We start from the raw sequence: 24,187 nt of genomic DNA on the forward strand, positions 1-24,187 counted from the left end.
GAGGCCCCTCCCCTAGGACACAGCCCCGCCCCCTCGGTTTCCGCCCCCGCCCCTGGCTCGGGCGCTCCAGGAGAACCCCACAGGTTCGTTTCTCTCCAAGCGTGAACCACCAACAGTCTTCCCACTCCCCCCATCACTAGACCGTAGGCCCCACAGGAGCAGCACACAGCGCTCACGCTGTCCCTGCTATAACGCTGGCAAATGTGCAAAGAAGGGTTGTCATGCACGAGAGCGGCGCTATGAACTTAATAAGCCTCAATGCCTTTAAGTCCCGTGAGGTGGGCGCTATGGAATTCGGGTCTTCACAAGCGAGGACACCGAGGCACTGGGAAGAGGAATCAGCACCTGGAAGCAGCAAAACCGAGGTGTACTTGGGAGTCTGGGTCCCGGACCGGCCACCCGGAGCCCCCCGTCCCACAAAGCACCCACGCTCCTAGGGTAGCACTCCTCCAACCGGCCCTCAGAGCAGCTCTTGTTCGGCCCGGGGCGGAGGGGGCGGGCAGCCCTCCGAGCTTTAACAAGCCCCCCAAGTGACTCGGACGCACCTGAACTTTAGGATCCACTATTCTAAGGCATCTGGCCTGTACTGGAAACGTACTGGGATGTGCAATCATTCGGGGCAGACGAAAAAATCCAGGCAGAAATCCAGGAAGGCACGGGGGAGGGGCTTCTGAAGAAACGGCAGGGAGCCCATTTTGGTGTCAATGTACACCAAGAAACGGAGATGAAAGCACATTACGTAGAGATGTAGAGACAGCCAAGAGGAAAAGGCTGCGGCCTGGGGAGCTGCCTGCCTTGAGCAGCGTGGCCGGGCAGCAAGGTGGTGGGCTCCGTGGGAAACAGCCCTTCCACCCGGCTCACTCCTAGTGCTGTAGTCCCTTAGTTAAAATAAACATTTCGTTTTCAAACTTGTCAGCAAAGAACGTTTAACCATAGATCATGTGATTCAACTACAGTCAGAGGACACAAATTCTGAATAGAGACCACCAAAACTTGTCAAACACCCGTGACTAAGTCAGGGGCACTGCGGGGGCTGAACCCGCATCCTCAGCTCCGGGAGCAGCGAGCGGCTGAGAGCTGCAACTGGCCAAGCAGGGAGAGGGCTCGTCTGGAATCGGGGAGAGAAAGTCCCCAGGCCTGGAGGCGAGGGGGGCACGACCGGGCGCCCGGTTTTCCCAGCCTCAGGCTGTCTGCCTTTCTGGCGGTGGCCGGTTATCGCACAGACTGCTTATTTTTTCAAGGGAGGAGGCAGGTTCCGCGGCCTCCGCGCGGGTGTGCAGGGATCTGCGCAGGCGCGGTGGGCTCCGGGGCGCACTGGGCTGCGAGTCCGGCCTCGCGCGGACGCCCCGGGCCGGCCGCGGGCCTGGGACCAGGTCAGCAGTCACGAGGGATGTGAGGCTAGCAACTCCGCCGCCTCCCAGTTTATCCTTTCAAAGGACTAAAAAAATTCCCAGAAAGAGAAGAGCAGTGAGCCAGCACAAAGCACTCGGTCAATAAAAATGACAAATGACTGAGCGCTTCGATGACGTAACAGCTACCCTTCCAGGGACAGGAGGCCCCGTGCTGGTGCGACCCCACAGCAGACACCAACACTGTCCCTCTCGCTGAAGGAGGGCTCAGCTCAGGCCTCGAGGGCGTGCGGGGTCCTGCACCGCTGGGCGGGAAGTGTCCTGCCACCCATGCAGCCGCAGGATCCCCCCTACCCAAGCAGAACCTCTGCGGCCATGGGGACCTGCTGTTTTATTCCACTGTAACTTTTCTGTTGTAAAACACACGGCAGATGCAGAGAACACCACAAGTGGAATGCAGAGCTGAATACAATAATCACAGTAAGATAAGCGATCAGGTCAGGACCCAGGCCTTGGCCGCCCACCAGGAGCTCCTCCACGCCCGTCCCAAGTGCACCACCTCCCGACCCCCCAAGGAACCGCCCTTCGGACTTGTGCAGTAACCATTCCCTCGCATGTCTTCATGGTTGTGTCACCCAAGTGTGCACCCCCAGACACTACAGTTTGGTCCATTATTTTTTAATTCGGTATGTCTTTAATTCTCTTTCGATCCACAAGTCCGTCCATGTCGTGTCGTGTCGTCCTGTGTCCCCCCACCCCGTTTCTTGCCCTTCCTTACAATTTTTCTGTTGAAGAACCCGGGCCACATGGCCTTCTGGCTTTTGCCGACTGCGCACTCCTAGAACGTTCAGCACGTGCCTCTGTCCCCTGTATCTGCTGCCCCTTGGTGACTGGACCCCGAGGCTTGCTCAGGCTCTGCCAGACCCCTGCAGTCATTCTGAAGGTGCCATCCTCTGCTTTCAAGGCACATGACACCTCGTTGTGTCTCTTTCTGTGATGTCAACAGCCAGAGACAGTGCTCAGACCTACTGATTCACTGAGGGGTGCAACATGGGGCTGCTGTTTCCTCTGCATTCAGTAGGGGAATAATTTCCAGACGTGTCATCATCTGCTAGTTGGTACCAGGTGGCAAATCTCATAGTTATGGCAGGACAAATGCTCGTTTTCCTTAGTTGCCTAGTTTTCAAGATAATGAACTGGTTCCCTACTTTCCTCAAAGAAAACCAAATAGTCTTTAGTTTCTTAACATCATTACGAACTTCTGGATTTAAACACACTTGGTGGGTTTCAATCCACTGCCATCACTATGGTTACTGAAGCCAAGTGTCCCATCTTCAGCTAGCGCGAGCCTCTTCCAGTGCCTCCGAGTCCTGCCCAGGACCCTAGTGAACCCTGACAACTTCCCAGCGACCCAGTGTCACAAGGTGCTCCAGGGACCTCCACGTCCTACCCCAGACCCACAACCAGCCACTTCTCCAAGACGCCCTGGTTCCTTTCAGTGGGAAATGAATTTCAAGACCAAAACCTGGAAACGACTTTTTTTTTTTAAAGATAAAATCCCCATAGCCGGCCCAGTGGCACAGCGGTTAAGTTCACACGTTCCACTTCGGCGGCCCGGGGTTCGCCAGTTCAGATCCTGGCTGCGGACAAGGCACCGCTTGGCAAGCCATACTGTGGTAGGTCCGCATATAAAGTGGAGGAAGATGGGCACAGATGTTAGCTCAGGGCTAATCTTCCTAAAAAAAAAAAAAAAAAAAAAGTTCCGGGGCCGGCCCTGTGGTGGAGCAGTTAAATTCGCATGCTCTGCTTCAGCGGCCCAGGGTTTCACTGGTTGGAATCCTGGGCGCAGACATGGCACTGCTCATCAGGCCATGCTGAGACAGCGTCCCACGTGCCACAAATAGAAGGACCCATAACTAAAAATACACAAATATGTACTGGGGGACTTTGGGAGAAAAAGGAAAGATAAAATCTTTAAAAAAAAAAAAAGATAAAATGCCAATGACTTCACACTGACACACCCATACAAATTCAGGTTTTTATTTAGCCTATCCATGGGACATCTGCATCTCCCTTCTTCCAAAGGGGAGGAGAGTGTTTGAATATCCCATAATTATTCATCCGCTGACCCCACAGTGCAGTTTCCAGATAACCATTCTAATTCCACGACGGCCAATTGTGATTCCTGAGCCACAAATAAAGAACTGTCTTGCACACTCCCGCTCCCTCAGACTCACGGCCACGCCCCACCGCCCGGGTGCACAGTCCTGACCTACTTCACCTCTCAGCCTCTCTAAGCCCATCTCAGCTCACCGTCCGCTCTCCCCAGCCATCGTGGCCACCCGAGGCTCACATGCTAACATTGCTCAGCAAGGGCCCACAAGAAAGCCACTGACTAAGCTCCTGCTGTGCCCTTCAGACCTGGAGGTCAGGGTTTCCGAAGATGAGACCCTTGGCTCACCTTTTCTCCTTGGGAATCACGCCTATCACTCCATCTTCTTCCAGCAAAAACTGTTGTGACAAAGGCTGACGGCAACCGCAGCTCCTTTGCCTTACGAGTCATTTGCACTTTTTGCCCAGATGCCCCAAGATTTGCTCCTTTCTCTGATGTCCAGTGACCTGAATGGAGTGCCTTGTTCATCTGAGCTGATATTCTCAGATCTGTGACTTCTCTTTCAATCCCTGTTGTTCAATTTCAGCAGTGTTCTCTGGATTTGTAGTTCTCACTACACATTCTCTTCCTCTGCTCTGGACTTCTCTCAGGATTCCCCTTACTCGTATGCTGGATTTTCTTTGCCTAACTTCAGTATTTTTTTACTCCATTTTAATCTTTCTTCATTTCTTCTTGATTTTAAAATGTCCCAGCTCTTCACCTCCGATTCTTCCTAAGGAATGATGTGCTGTTTTCACTCGAGTCCCTTCTCTTTCCGTCTTCCATTTGAAATGACTTATTTCATATTCCTAATTCTCCACCCCGACTTCTGCCTCCTTCTCTGAGCCATTCTGATTACGTGGCTCTTCACAGGCTGTCATCTCTTGGTCACTCTGAGCAACACTGACCTGTCTCGGGCGTATCTCTGACCGGCCGCCCTGTCTGTGGAGATGCCATTCTGCCCGCTTTGCTGTTCTAGTAATTTTTCTGGGGGGTTGAACTCAGTGTCCTCCTGTAGCTCATTAGTGTGAGTTTCCTGAACTTCCAGGAGGAGGCTGGGTTCCGGGGAGCGTTTCTGACTTCTCAGGGCCCCTCCTCCCACATCCTCACATCATGGTTAACATGTGACCTGCCCTCCCAGGGCTCCTGGCTCTGCGGCCAACCCTGTTTTTATCTGGACCTTTTCTTCCCCTCCTCCCTGTGGTCAAGGACGGGGGCTTGCTCAATCGTTAGTGCCTTCCTGGCAGGCTCTGCTCCACGTGGGTCCTGCCCTGGCAGGGCACTCTACCTGGTTGGTGTCAAGGGCCCATGGGCCCCAGGCCACTCCAGCCCCTCAGACCTTCCTGCTGCCCCTCACCCCCTGCTCCTGGTTGGGACAGAACATCTCCATCTTCAGTGCTGGCCTCAGTGTGACCACCCCCCAGCCTTCCAGGGCACACCTGAGGGTGATTCAGGGCTCTTCCTCGCTCCCCTCCAACCCAACGCCAACACCACACTGGCACGCGGCTGTTGGTTTGTCCCCATCCAGCTGTATCTGGGGCTCACGGGGACAGCTTTGCACCTAAGGGATCTTGTCATCAGTGTGGTCCAGGGGATGTGGGTTTGTCACAGTTGCCGTGTTCCTACATGGGGGTCTGGGAGATTCAGGGGCTGCTGTCGTCCCAGGTTCAGATGGGGCATTTTTGGCGAACTCTCCAGGATGACTCTAAAGCGCACTGGCACGTGAAAGCCAGAGGGAGGCCAGAACCCCATCCCGGGGGGAGTTCCAGGACACCAGCTGAAAACTCTCTTTCTTGTTGGGAGAACTCTCTTCTCAGGCTCAGGACGTCGTCTTTATGTATTCTGTGTTTGGACAGCTTCTCTTTCTGAATGCCCCATAGCTAAGGTTCCAGGACCAGCCTGGATGGCTCTCCCTCTCCACCATGGCAAGACCCCAGTGCCCAACCCACCACCAAGCCTACGCCTCTCTCCATCCCACTCTGGGAACTCCAGGCCAGGGCCATCAGGAGAAGGGGCTCCCTGGAGGCAGCAGGTCGGGAAGCGTTGCCCTGACGCTGGGGCAGAGAGTCTCGCCTCCTTGGGATCATCAATTCGCCCGTGAATCCGTGTAGGAGATTCTGGCTGTCCCCTCCTCCCTACACTGGCTCCTGGCTGCCTCCCCGGGAGTGTGGCCCAGCCTCTCTCTGCCCCAGCACCCTCTGATCAGCATCCCAACCTTGCAGGGTGTCACAAGAATTCCACGGGACGGCACACAGGAAGCGCTTATGGAGCACCAGCCATTGTTAGCAACAGCACTAGCATGGAGAATCTGGATCTCCTTCCCACAAATATTCAAATACATAAAAAAAACTATAAAACTTCTGAGGTCCCACAAACACCCTGGGCAAGCTGATCTCATCTGAAAGAAAAATGGACCTCGTAGTTCTCTGCAGTCTCAGTCACTGAACTCTCTGAGATGCGCCTGCCAGGCAACTGACCATGCCCCCTCCCCGCAAGCAGCAGGCTTCCAACTGTGGGTCAGAGCCCAGCAGTGGGGGTCACCTCGATTCAGTGGGTGGTGACCAGCATTCAGAAGAATGGAACAGAGGATGGGAGGAGAAAAGAAAACATGGCACGTGCTGTCGGTACAGTGAGGACTGTTCTGTGAAACTTTTATTTTGGTCCCATATAAATAAATACATGGGGCTGTGGGTGTGTGCAGGCCTGGGAAGTGGCCATATAAACAACTTCCGGCCTTGACAGCAGTGGGAAGAACATGCCGTGGGTGTTCTAGAGTCAACCGAGCAGAATAGAGGGAGCCGAGGCCTGCCCCAGGTGACAGACAGGGTGGCCCTCTGCACCACGTCTCTCAAGGTGCCTTCCTGTCATTGGGGTGGGGAGGGTCAAACTTTTGGGGGCAGAGAGGACTGGGATCTTCTTCAGACAACGTCTTATGCTGGAGCCCAATTTGCTGGAGCCCACCAAGCCAACTCCTCGTCCAGCCCTGAGGCCCGACCACCTGGCCCAGGGTCTCCAAGAAGACCGAAGCACGGCAATGGGGAAGGAGCCTCAGCCCAGGACAGCCCCCAGCCTGGGGAAAGTGTGCCCACGGCCTCCAGGGAAGGACAACGGGCCCCAGGGCTCAGGGCCCTGTCCCCTACAACGGCCAGAGAAAGCTTTCTAAAGCACTCCTGAGCCCCCGGGACGCCCTTCTCTGTACGGGGGCCACTGCTGGGTGCTGCCCACAGTCAGCCCCAACTCTCCCTCGCCTGAAAACCCCTATCAGGGGGCTGAGCCAGGATAAGCCAGTCATGGTGACCCCCAGGCCACCTCCCTATGTCATGTGTCCCCAGTCTGGCCAGTGAGACCCAAGCTGGGGGCTGACAGAGAGCGAGACGGCCGAAGAGAAGCCCTGCATCCCCCTCCACCCCGCCCTGTCCTTCCTCCAGTTTCCTATGAAGACGTGACCACCGGAGCTGAGGCACCATCTCAGGAGTGTGGGGGCAGCCAGGACGCCACAGAGAAGGCCACCCCGGGCCTGGACATCAGGAGCTCCAGGCAACGGTTGTATTAACCAACCCTGGAATCAGCCCACCTCTGGCCAGCTGCCCCAGAACATTAAACATCCCTGCAGTTGAAGGCACTATCGGGTGGGTTCCCTGCTCCGGGCAGCTGAGGGGGTCCCTGCCGGTCCTGCCACGCTGCCATCTCCTTCCTCAAGCTCTCCAGAGGCCTTGGGGCATGGCCGGCCACTGCCCTCTCCATCCGGTGACCCGCATCTCCTCCAGCTAGCAGCCCCTTCCTCAGCGGAGCCTACCCTGCCCCCAACAAGGTGGGACCCTCTGGTGAGGCAGTCTTCACTGGAATCCCCTCCGTGACCGTGAACGAGTTAGGGCTCCCCACCTGGCTGTGAGTCTCCTCTCCCCGGCCCCTCACTCACAGAGGAGGCGACACGAGGACACCAGAACAGAAGTGGATGACGGGAGGGAGCAGCTCCGGGGAGGAACGCCCCAGGCAGGGCAGGAGCTGAGAGGGTGTGAGGCAGCGCATGCCCAGCCTGCTGAAGACAGGAGCGCATCTCCGTGCTGGGGAAGACGTGCCAGGTGGGCGCAGGCCAGGTGAGCAGTGCAGGCTGCAGGTATCACTTGGGAGTGATCCAAGACTTCACCTCCATTTCACAAGGCTCACGCTGGCAACTGGACAAGGGTGGACGCAGGCAGGTCAGTGCAGCCGGCGATCTGGATACATGACGATGGCCACCACTGGAGCCAAGTGACCACATTCTGGATGCATCTGGAGTGGATGCACTGATGGACCGAAGTCAGGCGTAGGAGGAAGGAGCCCAGGGAGACTCCAGAGACCCCAGGAGACTCCCACATTCTGCCTCCAGGGCTGTCTGTGCTCTCCAGGGTCATCTGTACCACATGGCGGTGACTTGCTGGGGATCAGGTCCACCTTCTCCTCGGAGCTCCAACCGGCACCTCCCGTCTCCACCATCCGAATCCTCTCCTTCCGCCTCAGGCATTCCTCCTTGCAGAGGCAGGGCAAGTGCATCCAGCTGCCCTTCTGCAGGGCCTTGGAGCCGGACTCTCCTCAGCCGGCAGTGCTGGGGGCGGCTGAAGACCAGGCTCCTCCACTGTGCTGGGCTGGCAGCCCCGCAGGTTGACCTTGCTCCATGTGAGTGGCGCTCGCTCGCCAATCGAGGCTGCGATCCTCTCCATGGAGCCCAGGCTGTGCCCCAATGCGCCCCCTCCGCACACCTGCCCTGCCCCGTGGATCCCATGTCCCTCACCAACAGGCCACAGGGAAATGGACTGTGGGAGGACAGGCTGGGCCAAGCCCTGCTGCTCTCCCACCGGACGTCATCTGGGGGTCTCAGGGCAGGAGCCACACTGTCACCTCACAGGAGGCACTGCACATGGGCAGGGCCCGGCAGGGCGGGCCCAGAACAATGGGACACACAGCAGCTTAGAAGCATTCAGGCCACATGGCTCATTAGCTGAATGAAGAGGATGTCACAAGTGACGGCACTGCAGCTGGAGTGGCCAGAGCAGAGATTTCCAACAAATTCCCAGGGGGCAGGAGGGGCTGGGGAGAGCCCGATGGACAAGGAGGACGTGAGAACGCACTTGTACTTTTGAAAGGTTTTACGAGGGGAATGAATTAACAGATGATTTGTAAAATTAACAATTAACTTACTCAAAGGCAAACATCCATTTTGGGGACACTTTAACACAGGCTGGGCGTTAGATGGAACTAAGGAATAACACTTTGTTAGGTGAGGTCAGCATTTTGCAGTTGTTCTTGTTGTATATTAAAGGGTCCTTCTCTGTTAGAGAATTTATGGGTGAAATGATAATGATATAAAGTCTGGGAATTTCTTTAAACACACCAGGGGGGAAAAAAAACCACAATGGGCACAAATGAAGATGACCAGACCAGGAGAGTGCTGCCAATCGCCGAAGCTGGGCCCACGCGGGAGAGAGTCGCCACACTGTTTACTGATGTTTGACGTTTCACAATGAAACAGATTTTAAAGTTGATGTTTAAAAAGGCTAAAAGGCCAAGGAGGCATGATGGAGGAGGAGGGGGGACGCCCAGAGGGTTAACACGGGCAGGGATGGGCGATGGGTCCTCACCACTGAGGCAACGAGGCGCCAAGGGGCTGCACCCAGTGGCTGTGAGCCCTTGGCAAAGCACTCAACCCACGTCTTAGTGTCCTGCTCTGCAACTTGGGCCGCCTCAGGCCTGCCCGCAGAGAGCTTCTCTTCCTTCTCCTTCGGCAGATCTTAGAAATAACCAAGTGGAAGGCGGCTGAGGTGCCTTACAAAATCTACCCCCAACTTCCATCCAGGTCCTCACAACCCTTCTCTTGGACAACGACAGTGTGTTGGCACAGGGGCTGCAAACTCGGTGCCTGTTTTGTAAATAAAGTTTTATTGGCACACGGCCATGCCACCTGTTTCCATACTGCCTGAGGCCGCTCTTGCGTTGCAAGGGCACTCGGCCTGTCAAGCCCCAAACACTTCCCTCCAGCCCTTTTACAGTAGAAACGTCTGCAGACTTCATGCCATCGTGATGCCCACTGTGGAGACACAGCAAAAGCAGCACAAAGGAAAGGCCATCCTTTACTTCTCAGGTGGCCTGTGAAAGCCCTGGGAATGGAGAACGCGGGGGCTAGAGTGGGGTCTGGGCGAGTAAACCTTGGGCTCCTGTGCTCAAAGATGAGTGTTAGTCAACTCAAATAATGCTTTATTATATAAAGCACATCGCCAGTATTTAAAAAAATGAAAGATTTCCCACAAAAACCCAGATACCCAGCTTTCCCCAAAAAATCACACACCCTCCTCTGTAGCCTGTCACTCCCCACACAGTTTGTCCCCAGCCCCAGTGTGCAGGGACCGCCAGCATCTGGGTTTGTCACCATGGTGTCAAGAGTTTCCTTCTTGAGAAAATCACAGGGCCACCTAGAAACAGGGCAGCAGAACGGCCAGAATGCTGGGGGAGTGAGGGGGCCTGGCCAGGAGGGACAGGCAGAAGGGGGTGCCCTCAACATGGACCGTGAGAAGATGGTCCCCAAGGGCCACCAGGGACATAGAGCTGCAAGGAAACCCAGAGACGCTACAGGGGCCCAGGAGGTGGCCTGGCCGAGGCCGAGCCAGGCTAATGGTGCCCAGGGCGCTCTGAAGGAAGGATGGGTGATCCCAGAGCCATGGGAGGGGGAGACAAAGGAAGCTAGGGTCCAGGGAGAGGGCTCAGGGTCCACTGAGAGAACTGCCTGAGGCCAGCTCACCTGGATTCTCATGACTGGCCATCTGCTGGTCCTCGGAATCCAGCGGCCCCGGAGACCAGGCCTCTTCCCGCAGCTCCATGTCTGGGTCCCTGTTAGAAGGGGACAAGACAGAAAGACAGAGTTTACAGGATGCCAGACTGGATGGAGGGCGGGCACCATGTGGGCTCCAATCGGCGCTGGAGCTCTGAGCACCCGGCACAGCCCTGGCAGAGAGAAGGCACGCGGCAACAGGTCCCTGAGGGATGACAGAGAAGTGGCCCTCTTCTCCCCACTGGACAAGGGACTGGCCCAAGGCCACACACGACCTTGGGGAGGAGAACGCACACAGGCTGCAGCCACCGGCTGGTGCTCGTGTCCCAGCTCCACCACTTACCAGCTGGGGCCCGGGTGAGACCCACCTCCGTGCCTCAGTTTCCTCTCCAGTAAGATGGAGGACGACAACAGCACCTGCAGATGTGCCATGAAGCTTCCACGAGATGAAGCACAGATGAAGCTCTCACTCCAGAGCGAAGGAACCCTAAATCCACATCCCTGCGTCAGTGCCCTGGGAGCCAGGCCCCAACAGGGCCCGCCCCGCCAATCACAGGGTGGGCCAGGCCTCTCATGGCATCCCACAACACCACGAACCCACAGCCGATGCAGGCACACAAGTCATCTAAGGAGTTCACATTCTGAGGGCTCTTTTCAAATGTGCTCGAGTCAAGCCAGACTCCACATTGGGGCCCTGGGAAAGGAAGGTAGCTGGCCCTCCAGGCCACCTGCACTCAGATGTTTGGGGATGGAGGGAACAGGGGCCACCTGCCAGGGGTCAAGGAACGGCAGGGCCAGGTAGAGCACAGAGACTGTCCATTCTGCTTTCCCTGGTCCCTGACCCCCTCCTGTCTGTCTCTGTCTCCCTGGATTTGCCGGTTCTGGACATTTCACATAATGGCAATTGCACAGCACATGGTCTTTCGTGTCTGGCTTCTTTCACTCATATCATGTTTTCAAGGTTCATCACAATGTAGCATGTGTCAGAATTCCCTTCCCTTCCATGGCTATGTAAGATTCCACCATGTGGGTGGCCCACATTTGGTTTATCTGTTTGTCAGTTGATGGCCATCCGAGTTGTTTCCACTTCAGGGCTACGATGCGTGAGGCTGCTAGGAACAGCTGAGTACGTGTACTTGTGTGAATAATGTTTTCAATTCTCTTGGAGTGGAACTGCTCCAGAGCCCACCCTTAACCCCACGCGAGTGTGCCGTGCTGGGGAGAAAACCTCCCCTTCCCAAGCCCCCGACCCCTGACCGGCCTCAAGGGTCAGGCTCTCGTCTACTTCCCGCCGCCGCCAGGGGGCAGGCCATGTGGCAGGGCCCGGCCCCTGGGACAGACGGCCCAGCAGCCCTCTTCCCCCCGACTCAGCCTCTGCATGGTAGGCAGCCCAGGAGCTGCAGGCCTGGCCTCCAGGATGCACAGAGGAGAAGAGTTGGGTAGGGCTCTGCCCTGTGTCTTGGACTCAGTGCAGGAGGGGAGACAGGCAGGTGCCCAGCCCCAGGCGGGCTCCTCAGCTCATTCTCACCAGAGCCTGGCGCTGGGGGCACAGGCGTTCTGGTCCCTCTGGGCCTATTCCTAGGTGAACCATCACTCCTCGGCAGGAAGTCTGCAGGTGAGCAGGACTTCTGATAGAATCAGCGTGGCGTCCCAGACACAACAGACTGGGACTTGAAGGGGCCTTCGTCCTCTCGTGCTGCTCAGCCCCCTTCAGGCTCCAAACCAAGGCCACTTGGCCCTTAAGTTGAATGCACGCAGTTCAGAGAAAATCTCGCCCCAGAGTCCTTCCACCTCCCATACCACATGCGGGAACCTCGCCACAGGTCTGCACCCGCAGCTCAGCATGCAGAAGGGTGGCCATCCACCCGCCAAAGCATCACACACCTGGGTGCAACATGCCGGACCCTCTTCTCCTGAATCCGACCAGTGACAAGGGGCTTACCACTATACAGGCACCAAAGGGAGCCACGCCGCTGCCCCTCAGTAACCTCTGCTAACGTCTGCCTGGAACTCAGAGAACCTGCCTGTTCAGTTACGTAAACAAACATTCCCAGAGGTGCCATGTCGTTCACTCAGGTGACACACAGACACGCCATTTCACAGGTTCCAGGCACTGGTCTAGGTGGTTAACAAGCCAAGAACTCACTCAATTCCACCACTGCCCTCTGGGTGGTATTACTGTCGCCCCCATTGTGCAGATGACGAAACTGAGGCAGGAGTGCAGAGCTGAGATCTGAAAGCAGATCGTCGCAGCTTCAAGTCGCTGCCCAGAACCCACACAGCAGCGGCCTGGTGCCCCAACCCGGCCCACCCCAGGGGGAGCCCCTCTCCAACGTACGCAGACCACAGCTACCCACAGGCCCGGTCCCCCCACGGTGCTCATTTACCGCGTCCTGCGAAACCAGGGACGTGGCAGTGACAGGGGAGCCCAGCCCTGCCGTGGAGCCCGCAGACTGGCAGGCGAGCCCGGCGATCGCTCATGTGGCAGCGTCTCCAGTGCCCAGGGCGAGCTGGCCTGAACCCGGCTCCAGCCTTCTAGCTGCCAGGCCCGGCCCGGCGCTGACCCGCACCCACGGGCTCTGTGCGACTACCTCCCCTACCTCCCACAGAGAGGTAAAGCCACCGAGGGGCAGGGACAAGGACACAGGCAGTGTGGTTGCAGAGTCCTTGCTCTCACTGCTCTGCCATCTGGACACTCAACAAATCGTCACTGGGACCCCGTGACAGAGCAGGCGCCCATCAAAGGGCATGATGAGCCTGTCTGCTGGGATAGGAGGGGAGGGAAGGGGCACCTCCTGCAGGAAGCCTGCCAGGGCCTGGGCGCCACCTCTGAGCGGGGCTGCGCAAGCGCCCCCGGGACCCCAGGGAGGGGAAGTGGGCATGGCAGGAGTGAACAGGCCATTGTGAGGGAGGCGAGTAAGGCGGATGCTGAGTGAGGGGAGGGGAGGTGGCTGCCCCGGAGGTGGTGCTGGGATCCAGATGGGCAGGTGAGGGAGGGCTACAAGCAGGCCTGGTGGGAAGGAAGCAGTGGACGGAGGTGAGGCTAGCAGCCAAGTGGACAAGCTCTGGTCGGAGTCCCCTGGGGCGGCCCCGTCGGCCCCACACCGAGATCCAAGCCTCCTCAGAGCCGGTCAGCGCAGGGCCTGCCCTCAGGAGCCAGACCAGGCCAGGCAGCTCCTGGGCCGTCACTCCCAGCCCTGCCAGCATCCATGTGAGTGATCACAGCCGGATGGGGAGCTGACGTGGGGTCGACACCCAGGCTCAGTGAGGAAAAGGCCCAGAGGGCTTCCCTGGGCTGTTTCTCGCTCCCAGCACAGCCTCAGAGCTGCACCAGCTGCTTTGGGTCTCACTGACCTAAGCTTCTCCCTGTGACACGGGAGCGGCGGGGACTGGCCTGACGGATCAGAGGCTCCAGATCCACGGCCTGCCCCACCTGCTCTCTGACCGGATCTTTATCGCAACATAATGGACAGTAAGGCAGGAACATTAGTTTCACAGGGGCTGGCAAGGGGCACTGCGCTCAGCGAAGGTGATGTAACCCTTTACTCCCCACCTCTCCCTGTCACTCCCACCCCCACGGGCACAGGGGTCTCCCCAAGGGCCAGGCGTTGCTGAGACTGGAGAACATCGTGGTGATGAGGCACAGCCCCCAGCTGGTGGGAGGTCCCTGGCAGTGAAGAGGGAGACAACACACAAGCACATGAATGAAAAAGGTGCTTTCAGACAGTGGGAGTGCCGTGAAGACACACACGGGGAGGGACGGACAGCTCCCTCAGGGAGGCCTGGGGAGGATCTCCAAGCAGGAGGCACCACAGGAGGGGCCTGGATGAGAAGCCTGGAGGGGAGGGATGCAGGCAGGCCGGGCCAGGCACAGCGCAGACAGCGGGGAGAGGCTGGAGACGCAGGAGTGGGCAGACCCTCCCGCAGGGCCACAGGCCAGGCGGAGGACTGTGGAGTCATTTGACATGCAGCAAGCAGTCCCTTTGAGGGAGGCCCCATCACAGATGTAGAAACTGGGGCTCACAGACACAGGTGTGGCACGTCCTGGGGGTCTCTTGCAGCAACGGCAAGAAGCACTAGGACAGCAGCAATGACAGCAGAGCAGAATGGACTCCACGCGGCAATGCTGGGCTCAAGGCAGTGGCGACTCCCGGGAAACCAGCATCAGGACACGGACGGGACTGACCAAACCCCACTGAAGGCCCACTGCCGCCCTGCCTCCCCGCCCAGACCACAGCCTCTCTGCCAACCGAGGACCCATGGAGGGAGGGATGTACCGTGCCTGCAGCCATCTTCCTCCCAGTCTGCTGGAGGGTCACCTCCTCAGAGGCCTCCTCACACCAGATCTACCCTCCCAGGTCCCCATGATGTCGCACCCTGCCCTAAGCCCGCTGGGGGCCCAGCTCTCTAAGAGCGCCAGGCACCGACAGGTGCTGAGAACAGGTGGGTGAAGCACGGATGAACAGGTCTGAATGAAACGGAGACTCGAGAGACAGAACGCGATGTACCCAAACTCTGTCCCCCTGGCCCAGCCCACCACGTGGGACCCACTTCAGGACGCAGTGAGAACCACACAGGAAGGGCCCCCGCGAGCCCCCCAACACCCAGAGGGCCAAGAGCCGGTGCAGTGGTTCGGGTAACACCGCACAGTCCTGGTTCTGCGGGCACCACCCAGCACGATGGCATGAGAGCCAAGGACAAGCGCGTGCAGCCCCAGACCGGGGAACCCCGCTTCCCCAGACAGTGGTCTGAGGGGAAAACCCAAACCTCGTAAAATGCTTCTTGCAGGAAAAAAGAGTTCATCACAGCACGATTCAGAGCAGGGGAAGAACTGAAGAGAACCCATCGGCCCCACTGGAGGACAGTGTGTGAACCACGTGGGAAGGGGTCCACGGGTGTCACACGGCCTCAGAAACAGCAGTCATGATGCTGTGGACAGTGGCCACCCATGCTGATAACAGGAAGAGTGACTTTAAGTTTCTTCCTTTTGTTTATCTTCATTTTCCCAGTTTTTTTTTTTTTACATTAATGGATAATTACTTCTGCAATGAGAGAAAAAAGTTGACCTTTCTTGGATGTCCATAAGAACTAGGTGTCACAGTGGGTGAACTCACTGGGTGGTAAGTGGGCGAAGCAGGATACAGAGGTGTACGGGCCCTCAGATTACACCCACAACACGCAAACCGCAGGAGGAGAACCTCACACATGGCTGGCAGGCACTGAAAACAGCGCAGCCGCAGTCAGTTCCTCAAATGACAGAGCCACCCTACAGTCCAGTGATTCCAGTCCCAGGTACACCAAGAGAAACAAAACACAGGGCTCCGCAGACCTGTACACAGACATTCATAGCACCCTTACTCACAGCAGCCAAAGGCCCGGTGGAAGAAGCCAGTCACAAAGCACCACCCAGCACAAGCCCACCGATCTGAACCGTCTGGGACAGAGATAAGCAGCTGCCAGGCTGGGGTCGGGGGGAATGCCAATGGGTACAGAGTTCTCTTTAGAGTGATGAAAATGTTCTGGAACCAGATAATGGTGATGGTTGCACAACTTTGTGAACATGTTAAAAACCCACTGAGGGCCGGCCCAGTGGCGTGGCAGTTAAGTTCGCACATTCCGCTTCGGCAGCCCAGGGTTTGCCGGTTCCAATCCCGGGTGCCGACATGGCACCACTTGGCAAGCCATGCTGTGGCAGGCATCCCACATATAAAGTAGAGGAAAATGGGCACGGATGTTAGCTCTAGGCCAATCTTCCTCAGCAAAAAGAGGACTGGTGGCAGATGTTAGCTCAGGGCTAATCTTCCTCAAAAAAAAAAATAAAAAACCACTGAGTTGTACATAGTAAAAGGGCAAATTACACAGTATTTGAGTTATATGAATTAAAAAGTAAACAGATTTTTAAAAATTGCACAGGGAGGGGCTGGCCCCGTGGCCGAGTGGTTAAGTTCGCGCGCTCCGCTGCAGGCGGCCCAGTGTTTCGTCGGTTCGAATCCTGGGCGCGGACATGGCACTGCTCATCAGACCACGCTGAGGCGGCGTCCCACATGCCACAGCTAGAGGAACCCACAACGAAGAATACACAACTATGTACCGGGGGGCTTTGGGGAGAAAAAAGGAAAAAATAAAATCTTAAAAAAAAAAAAAAAAAATTGCACAGGGACCTACAGGGGCTGGCCCAGTGGTGTAGTGGTTAAGTTCATACACTCTGCTTCAGCAGCCGGGGGTTCCCAGGTTCAGATCCTGGGCATGGATCTACACACCACTCATCAAGCCACACTGTGGCTGTGTCCCACATACAAAAGATAGAAGAAGGTTGGCACAGATGTTAGCTCAGGGACGATCTTCCTCAAGCAAAGAGAGGAAAGACTGGCAACAGATGGTAGCTCAGGGCCAATTTTTCTCACCAAGAAGAAAAAAGTTGTACAGGGCCCTCTGATTACAACACTGTAAACATTAAAAATGTGTAAGAAAAAGAAGAGAGCCACCCAGAATAAGGTCTGCGGGTTGAGGATGTGGGCAGGAGACTCTCCTTTGCCCTCTTCTCTGTGTCCGACCTCGTTTGCCAAGTGGCTGTGATGTGTTTCCACCAAAACGACTAAGGTGGAACGCAATAAAAGCAGGGACTTCCCAGTCCTGGCTTCGTGAAGTGAGATGGCATGGGCCAGGCTGCGGGTGGGTCAGCCTCCACTCCCCATGCCGTCCTCATCCCCCTCCTTGTCCTCATCCTCCCTCCCAGGAACCCGCAGGCTCTGGGGCAGTCCTGGGCCAGACCTCGGGATGGAGGTGCTCCTCCTTGTCCGCAGGACGGCAAGGTGTCAGCCGGCCTGCCGTGTGGCCAAATAAGAGTGCCTGTCACCCAGCAGGTGCTGAGAACCAGGAGCCCGCTGTCCCAAACAAGGCAGGGAGGCAACCACACAGAGACACCGGCACAAGGGAGGAGGGGCCAGTCCTGGCCGGAGGTGGAGGGGCGCAGGACATTCCCCAAAGCAAGCCGCTGTGCATGTCGATGTTCCTAAGTTAAACCCGCAGGTACAGGGAGGGCGCTCTGACCTGCCCTCTGCTTCCTGAGAGCGGGAGACGCACCCCCAGCCCCCAACCCCCTGTTCCAGGAGGCAGGACTCATCTTCAGACACAGGGAGCCCAGGCAAGAGAAGCCTGCACCACAGCCCTGGCTGAAGCTCCTCCCCATCCCTCTCGTCTGCCGGGCACCGGGCACCGCGGTTCCTTCCCCACTAAGGGGCACTGCTCACCCTGCAGGTTAAGCACTCAGCTCTGGCCACTTCTTTGGGCGGGGGGGGGGGGGGGGGGGGTCTTCGCTTTTCTCGCGAGGGCTCCCATGTTCATGGAAATAAAAGCCGTACACTTTTCACCTGCTCATCTGTCTTAGGCCAGCCAGAAACCCTACGGGGCAGAGAAAAATCTAACCTCCCCTACAGACGCAGAAAACCCCAGTGCACCGGACTGGGGCCGGGATGCAATAACACAGGGAGGGGCACCCAGCTGCCCACCCACCTGCATCCTGCCCTCCAGCCAAGAATGTGTTTTACCTGCATGTTTAAATGGTCATTTTTTAAATGATATCTAAGTATCTACGTTACATCCTCAATTTTGCCTCTGGGCCTGTAAGGCCTAAAATACTTACTATCTGGCCAATTATAGAAACACTTTGCCGACCCTGAGGTAAAGGAACAAGGGGTGCCAAGATGTGAGGGAAGTGTCCCGAGGTGGGCCTGAGGGAGGGAGGGAGGGAGGGAGGGAGGAGGGGCAGGCCAGGCCACCAGACAGGAGGCCTGGAGCTTGGGGGTCACTTTTCTGAGGTCGTCATCCTTGAAATTCCCAATAATTTTATCTTTGGACCTGTGTTGTGCATGTGAAGTCTAACAGGTCAAGGAAGCACGCACTGGGGGCTTGGAGCCAGGGTCACGCGAGGTCCTCCCTCCCGCTGCCTCCAGCCCTCGGCACCTGGAGGAGCCTGGGCACAGGGAGGGACTGCATTCCCGTGGCACCCTCGTACCCGAGGGGGCGTGACATGAAACACCAAATGAGAAACACCCTGACAGGTCAAGAGCAAGACCGTGGAAGAAAGGAAAAAGCTTCTTCCCTGATTTTTGCACAAGGGGCTCACCTCTTCGTTTTGCACTAGGCCCCGAAAATTATGGAGCCGACCCTGGGGGTAGCAGAGGAGGCATGTGAGGCAATGGGGCCAGAGCTCAGGGCCATGAAGGTCCAGCCAGGAGTCTGCATGTTACTCCAAACACAGCAGGAAGCCACGTGTTTAGGCAGAACCTTACGGAGGCTTTAGAAAGACGCATCTTCAGGGGGTCGGCAGTCTCCCACTGGAGCTGACGGGCAGAGGCCCTGGCACAGGACACACTCCGCCCTGCATTTCGGTTTCAGCCCTGAGCAGGGGGCGGTTACACCACTACCAGGGAGGTTTAAAACAAACCACGCAGGTGAGAACACAGCCGTGAACACAGGAGTGCACAGCCCCGAGGGGGCACTGCCCTTGCTGGGAAGCCAGGCCCTGGTGCCACCAACACTCCGCTCTGTGATCCTGTGCTGGCAGCTCAGCCTCTCTGGGCCTCGGCTGCCAGCGTCTCTTACAACAGGGTCCCCGTAGGGCCATGAGAACATCAGATGAGTGCCTGCTGCGGGCATTCACCAGACATCCTTGTGAAGAGTTAAGAAGAGCATTCACTAAACGCTCTTCCTCTCCCATTCACTCATTCATTCATTCGTTCATTCAAGCAGCAGCTGATGCCTCTTGTCCTGATCCTGTGGCTTTTGGGTCCAACCCCCAAGATCTCAGAGTTGGGAGAGCTGCAGCCCCTTCCCATCTCTGGACATGAGTATAGAGAGGCAGCAGGGGCTGTGGCCTCAGGCAGCCCCCCACCCGGCTCCCAGGCCCGGGAGGCTCCCTGGAGTCAGCCTAAGCAGACTGAGCGTGGAACCTGACAACGCCGGAGGCTGAGAGCAGGGGGTCCTGCCCTCCCTCGGCCTCCCCACCCCGTCTTCCCACCCAGCTCCCCCAGTTCTCAGCCCGGCAGCTCAGAGCCCCCACAGTGACAGCCCTGGCACTCTGCGTCCCACCCTGGCCCTGCTCGGACCTCCACTCCTAGAGGGTGAAGGACGGGCCTTCCCCAGCGCCTCCCCAGCCGAGCACTTGAGCGATCCAATTAGCGCTCGGGGCTGACAGGGCCCAGCCGGCTATTAAACGCGAGACAAATTATTGTTATTATTGTTGTTATGAGATCCCGCCCACCTCCTCTGGATGCCTGCCCACCAATTATCCCCTCTCCTTCTTCTGCTGCCAACATCACCCTCCTCCTGCCCTGGCAGCCAGCTCTGCACAGGGTGCCCCTCGCAGAGTCCAGGCCGGGGAACAACTGCTCTCCTGGTCCAGCAGATCCCCCACCAGCCCCCACCCCGGTCTGCCCTCTGCTGACCCCTCATCTCTCCGCCCCAGGCCTTCCTCTCACGTGCCCCATCACCACCCTCACCTCTCTTTTCTCTTCCTGCTTTGCCTCCGTGGTGGGAGCGGAGCTGTGACCTCCACCTCCTCCTTCACCCCCATTCTCTAACCACTGCCCCCTACCTTTTGGCGACCAAATCCAGGGGCTACTTCTCAGTCTTAATCCTGCCTCGAGGGCAACTAGCAAAGTCCTGTGCATGAATGCTCCCCGCCCCTTCCTGAGCTCTGTGGGCCCTGCCCTCCTCTCCTCTCCTCTCCTCTCCTCCTGCCCATGACTGCTCCTCCCTGTCCCCTCTCCCCGACGCTGTCCGTCCTCGTCCTCCTCTCCCACCTGGGCCTGCACATGCTCCGGCCACCCCTCTAAATCCACTCCCCACACCACAGACTAACTCATCTTTTCAAGCAACTCAGTTCAAATAACCCAAACTAAAAATGGGCATGATCAGAATAGACATTGCCCCAAGGAAAATACACAAAGGGCTGGTGAGCACAGGAAAAGATGCTCGACATCACTGCCATCAGGGAAATGCACATCAACAAGACAAGGAGACCCCACTGCACATCCACTGGGACGGCTATGATAAAAACAGAGAAGAGCAAGTGCTGGCAAGTATGCAGGGAAAGTGGACTGTGACGGGGGCGGGGGCTGTGGAAAAGCGACCCGCAGCTCCTCAACAAGGTAAACACAGGACCGCCACGTGACCCAGCAACTGCACCTCTGGCTACACACCCAAGGAAAATGAAAACACAAGTCCACACAAACACCGTACACACGTGCTCCCAGGAGCCTAAATCACAACAGCCAAGAAGTGGAGAAAACCCAAATGCCTGTGAACGGATGAACAGATGTACAAGCTGTGGTCTGTCCGTGCAGTGGAACGCTCTCCGGCTGTTTAAAGGAAAAAGCACTGACGCGCGCTGCTTCACAGGTGACCCTCGAGAACATCACGCTTAGCGAAAGAAGCCAGATAGAGAGACGACGAGTGTGTGATTCCATTTATGTGAAATAACCAGAAGAGGCAAATGCAGAGACACAGAATACAGATCAGCGTCCCCGGGGACTGGGGGCAGGGGAAGGGGAGCAGGTACAGAGTCTCCTCTTGGGATGACGATAATGTCTTAAAATCAGTGTGGTGATGGCTGCATGTGTCTGTGAATAAACACCACTGAACTGTATTCTCCAAAAGGGTGAACCGTATGGCACAGAAACCATAGCTCAATAAGGCTGTTATTTTTTTTTTAAAGCAGCTCAGTTCACATCACTTCTCTACCTAAACCACCCCACCACACATGCCCACTGCACTTAGTCCCAAATCCAAGCTCCTCCCCAGGCCCTACAGCACCTGATCTGGCCCCTGCCACCTGGGCAAACTCACTTCCTCCTCCAGCCCCTCACTCCTGCTGCCTGCTGCCCACCACCCACCACCCACCTCCCACCTCGGGCCGAGGCCTCCATCTGCCTGGTGCCTTCTCACCTTTCAAGGGTCCGCTCAAGTGTCACCTCCCTGGTCGCCCAAGCCCCGCCCCATGTCACATCCCGTATCACATCACAGGGCTTATTTCCTTCCCAGCATCCATCGCCATCTCGAATCATCTGTCTCATTTCCTTCCTCAGGGTCTGCGTCTGCTCCTGCACACACAAGCTCCCCGGGGGCAAGGGGCTGGTGTGCACAACCTGCTGACTCTACAGGGGCTCACCTCGGACTCTCAAACCCCTCTTCAGGCCACCCGAGTGGTCAGAGGCCCCACAGGGCTGCCCAGGCTAACCCCTCTGCTGGCCTGACCAGCTCCTTCCCCACTTTCCTTTTCTGTGGGCAGCTTCGCCCCTTACTCCAGGTCCAAAAACCCGAGTCTGTTCCCTCCTCTGTCTTCTACCTGGACCACCTGGGCCTCCGAGCTGGTCCTGCTGGGCCCTCCCCACGTCAGACCTGTGGTTTGAACGTTGGGAGGATATCTGAGAATATCTGTGACACCATCAGAATCTTACACCCTTCTGGGGGAGGGGGTCTCTGCTATCTTTCCTATTGCTTCCTTGGTGATTGGTCTGTTCAGATTTTTTCCAACTCATCTGGAGTCAGCTGGCAAGATTACACTTCCCAAGAATGCAGTCTGTGCTTCATTCAGGTTTTCCAGCGTGTGCAGACAGTGGGTCGAGCAGAGCTTGTGATCCACTCCCGTCTCCTTCTCTCTCTCTCTCCTTTGCTTCCCCTTTTCCTCAGTTAGCCCACCTTGCGGTGGGTCTACTTCATTCTTTATTTCCCACTCTGCTTACCTCTGGACTTCCGCGGCAGCTCCCCACCTGGCCTGTCTCCTGTCTCCCACGTCTCTCCCTGCCCGACCCGCTCACACCCTTGCCGTCGTCCCCTGCCCCACAATCTCAGGTCCACCCCAACCACCCCACTTCCAATCCTTCACAGCCCTCCCCAAGGGCCCAGCTAGGGCCCAGCTGGCTAGGAAAGATGAGCAAGATCAGGGTAGACACATTACAGCCCGTCACCGCTCCTCTCCTCGTCCACAAGAGAGAAATCTTCGGAATGCCTAGAACCTTGGTCTACTGTTACAGCTGCAGCCCCACCTGAGAGAGATGAGGAGCACTCCAGCCACTGCCCCCCTGGCCACCTGCTGTCATCCAGCATTTCTAGATCTTCAAACGCCTGCGAACGCTCTTGATTCTCAAATGTTGGTGGATAACTGAAAATTGTGTAGACAAACAAAAGCACTCTGCAGGTCCCCCGTAAAAAAGATGAGAAACACACTCACAGACCGTCTTACACCTGTCACCCCTTAATCAGGCCAACAGGCCAGATTCCCCATCTTCTGGGTGGACATGGACTCTCCCACCCTGGCTTTCTCTCCAACACTTCCTTCCACCTCACCCGCCTTCTCCCTGCAGCTTTGCTGCCTGGGCCCAGCAAAAATAGCACCTCCCCCAGGAAGCCTTCCTAGACTTCTTCCCTCAGCTCAAGTGTCCTCCCTAATGAAACACTGACAGGTTGCACTCAGTGAGCACAGACCCCATCGCAGACCCTCGGCACAGGGTGCTGCAGGTACGTAATCCCGATCCCAAGCACCGTGAGAGACGAGAGGACAATCTCTCCTGGCAGGCTGCCAGGTCAGAATTGGCCCCACCAGCCACGTAACCTTGGGCAAGGTGCTTCACCTTTCTGTGCATCGTCACCCTCGTAGACTTAGTGTCAAGACCAAATGAGATGATGGGTGTGAAGTGCTCAACAAGGAGCCACGCGCCTTGTAAACGCTGACTAGAACTGTCAAAGTGAGGGTTCAGACAAGTTCAGGGGCCAACACAACGTCCCACGGCCACGGAGAAGAGCCAAGACCCCACCCAGGTCAGCGGCTCCAAGGCACTCTTTTTCCTCCTACTCTTAGGATGCTGGCAGTTGCTCCCTTTAATTTCCATTATGACGGAAGAGTCCTAGAACCCAGGGGGATCTCCCTGTCTTGCTCACCCCTGCTGTCCCACCCGCCCCCCAGCCCCCAGCAGAACACGAGCTCCGGGAGGGCAGGCATCAGCTCCCAGCACAGACCCTCGCACACAGCAGCCCCAGGAATCCAGGACTCTCTGGCCAGCCTGACATGAGCTCCAGAGAGGCTGAGGCCAGGACCACAGCTGATGTGTCTCTGGGTTCCCAGCATCGTAAGTTACGAGGCCACATGGGACTCCCCATCCAGCACAAGAGAAGCCAGTGTTCTGTGAGCCCAAGGATCAGGCAGAGACAGAACTGGGGAAACCACACCAAGGAGGACCCAGGTCTCGGGGCCCCCAGCGGCCTGGCGGAATAGCACAGGGCCCTAGTCCCAGGTTCAGGTTGGCTGGCTGCTCAGCAGATGTGAAATGACGGCTCTCTGTGTTCCTACAACAGGGCCACTGACACTACCGTGTGACAGCCCAAACTCCCCCAACCGCCTCACAGGTCCTCGAAGCCTCCTGCCACCTGGATCTCAGCTCTCACCGCCTCACCACACATGTCCCAGCCACCCGTGAAAGTCACATTTGAAGTGAGGGGCTGGGTCTTGGAGTCCCCTGAGCCATTCGGCAGCCCTGCATGTACACCCCATCAGAGGGGGAGCCCAGAGACCCCAACCCAATGACTGATACCCAAGAGGTCTTCCAAACAGCCTTTGTCTCCCCTAGACCCCAACCTTGACCAAAAGAAAGAAGTCAACAGGAGCGGTAGCATTACAGTAAAGGGCCAAGCTCTGGAATCACACAAAGACCTATGCTCTAACGCCACTATGGGGCCTGAGGCTCAGTCCCACCCCCCTAAAATGGGGTGACCACCTCCACTCCAGGGTCCCCGAGGGCTTAGGACAGTGAGTAGCAGGCACCTGCCAAGGAAGGGCTCAGCAAGCGAGATCTGGAGTCTGTCTCCACCAGGAGGCCCAGGCCACAG

At 57.1% G+C, this 24,187-nt stretch overlaps 1 protein-coding gene across 5 annotated transcripts in view; it reads right to left on the reverse strand.

Moving 5' to 3' along the window:
- The window catches only part of ZNF787 (zinc finger protein 787), a 30,224-nt gene that overhangs the window by 2,958 nt on the left and 3,079 nt on the right, over positions 1–24,187 (reverse strand). For 2 of the 5 annotated variants that reach the window (XM_070558660.1, XM_070558661.1), the window contains one exon: positions 10,274–10,362. In XM_070558660.1, coding sequence (XP_070414761.1) covers positions 10,274–10,352 — 79 coding nt within the window. In that variant the 5' untranslated portion in view covers positions 10,353–10,362. Of the gene's footprint in view, positions 1–3,810; positions 3,948–10,273; positions 10,363–10,671; positions 10,791–15,665; positions 15,814–24,187 lie in introns of those variants that run through there. The other 3 variants (XM_070558664.1, XM_070558662.1, XM_070558665.1) reach the window with 3 other exon arrangements.

Source organism: Equus przewalskii, chromosome 9 (assembly GCF_037783145.1).
Source record: "Equus przewalskii isolate Varuska chromosome 9, EquPr2, whole genome shotgun sequence".
Lineage (NCBI taxonomy): Eukaryota > Metazoa > Chordata > Mammalia > Perissodactyla > Equidae > Equus > Equus przewalskii.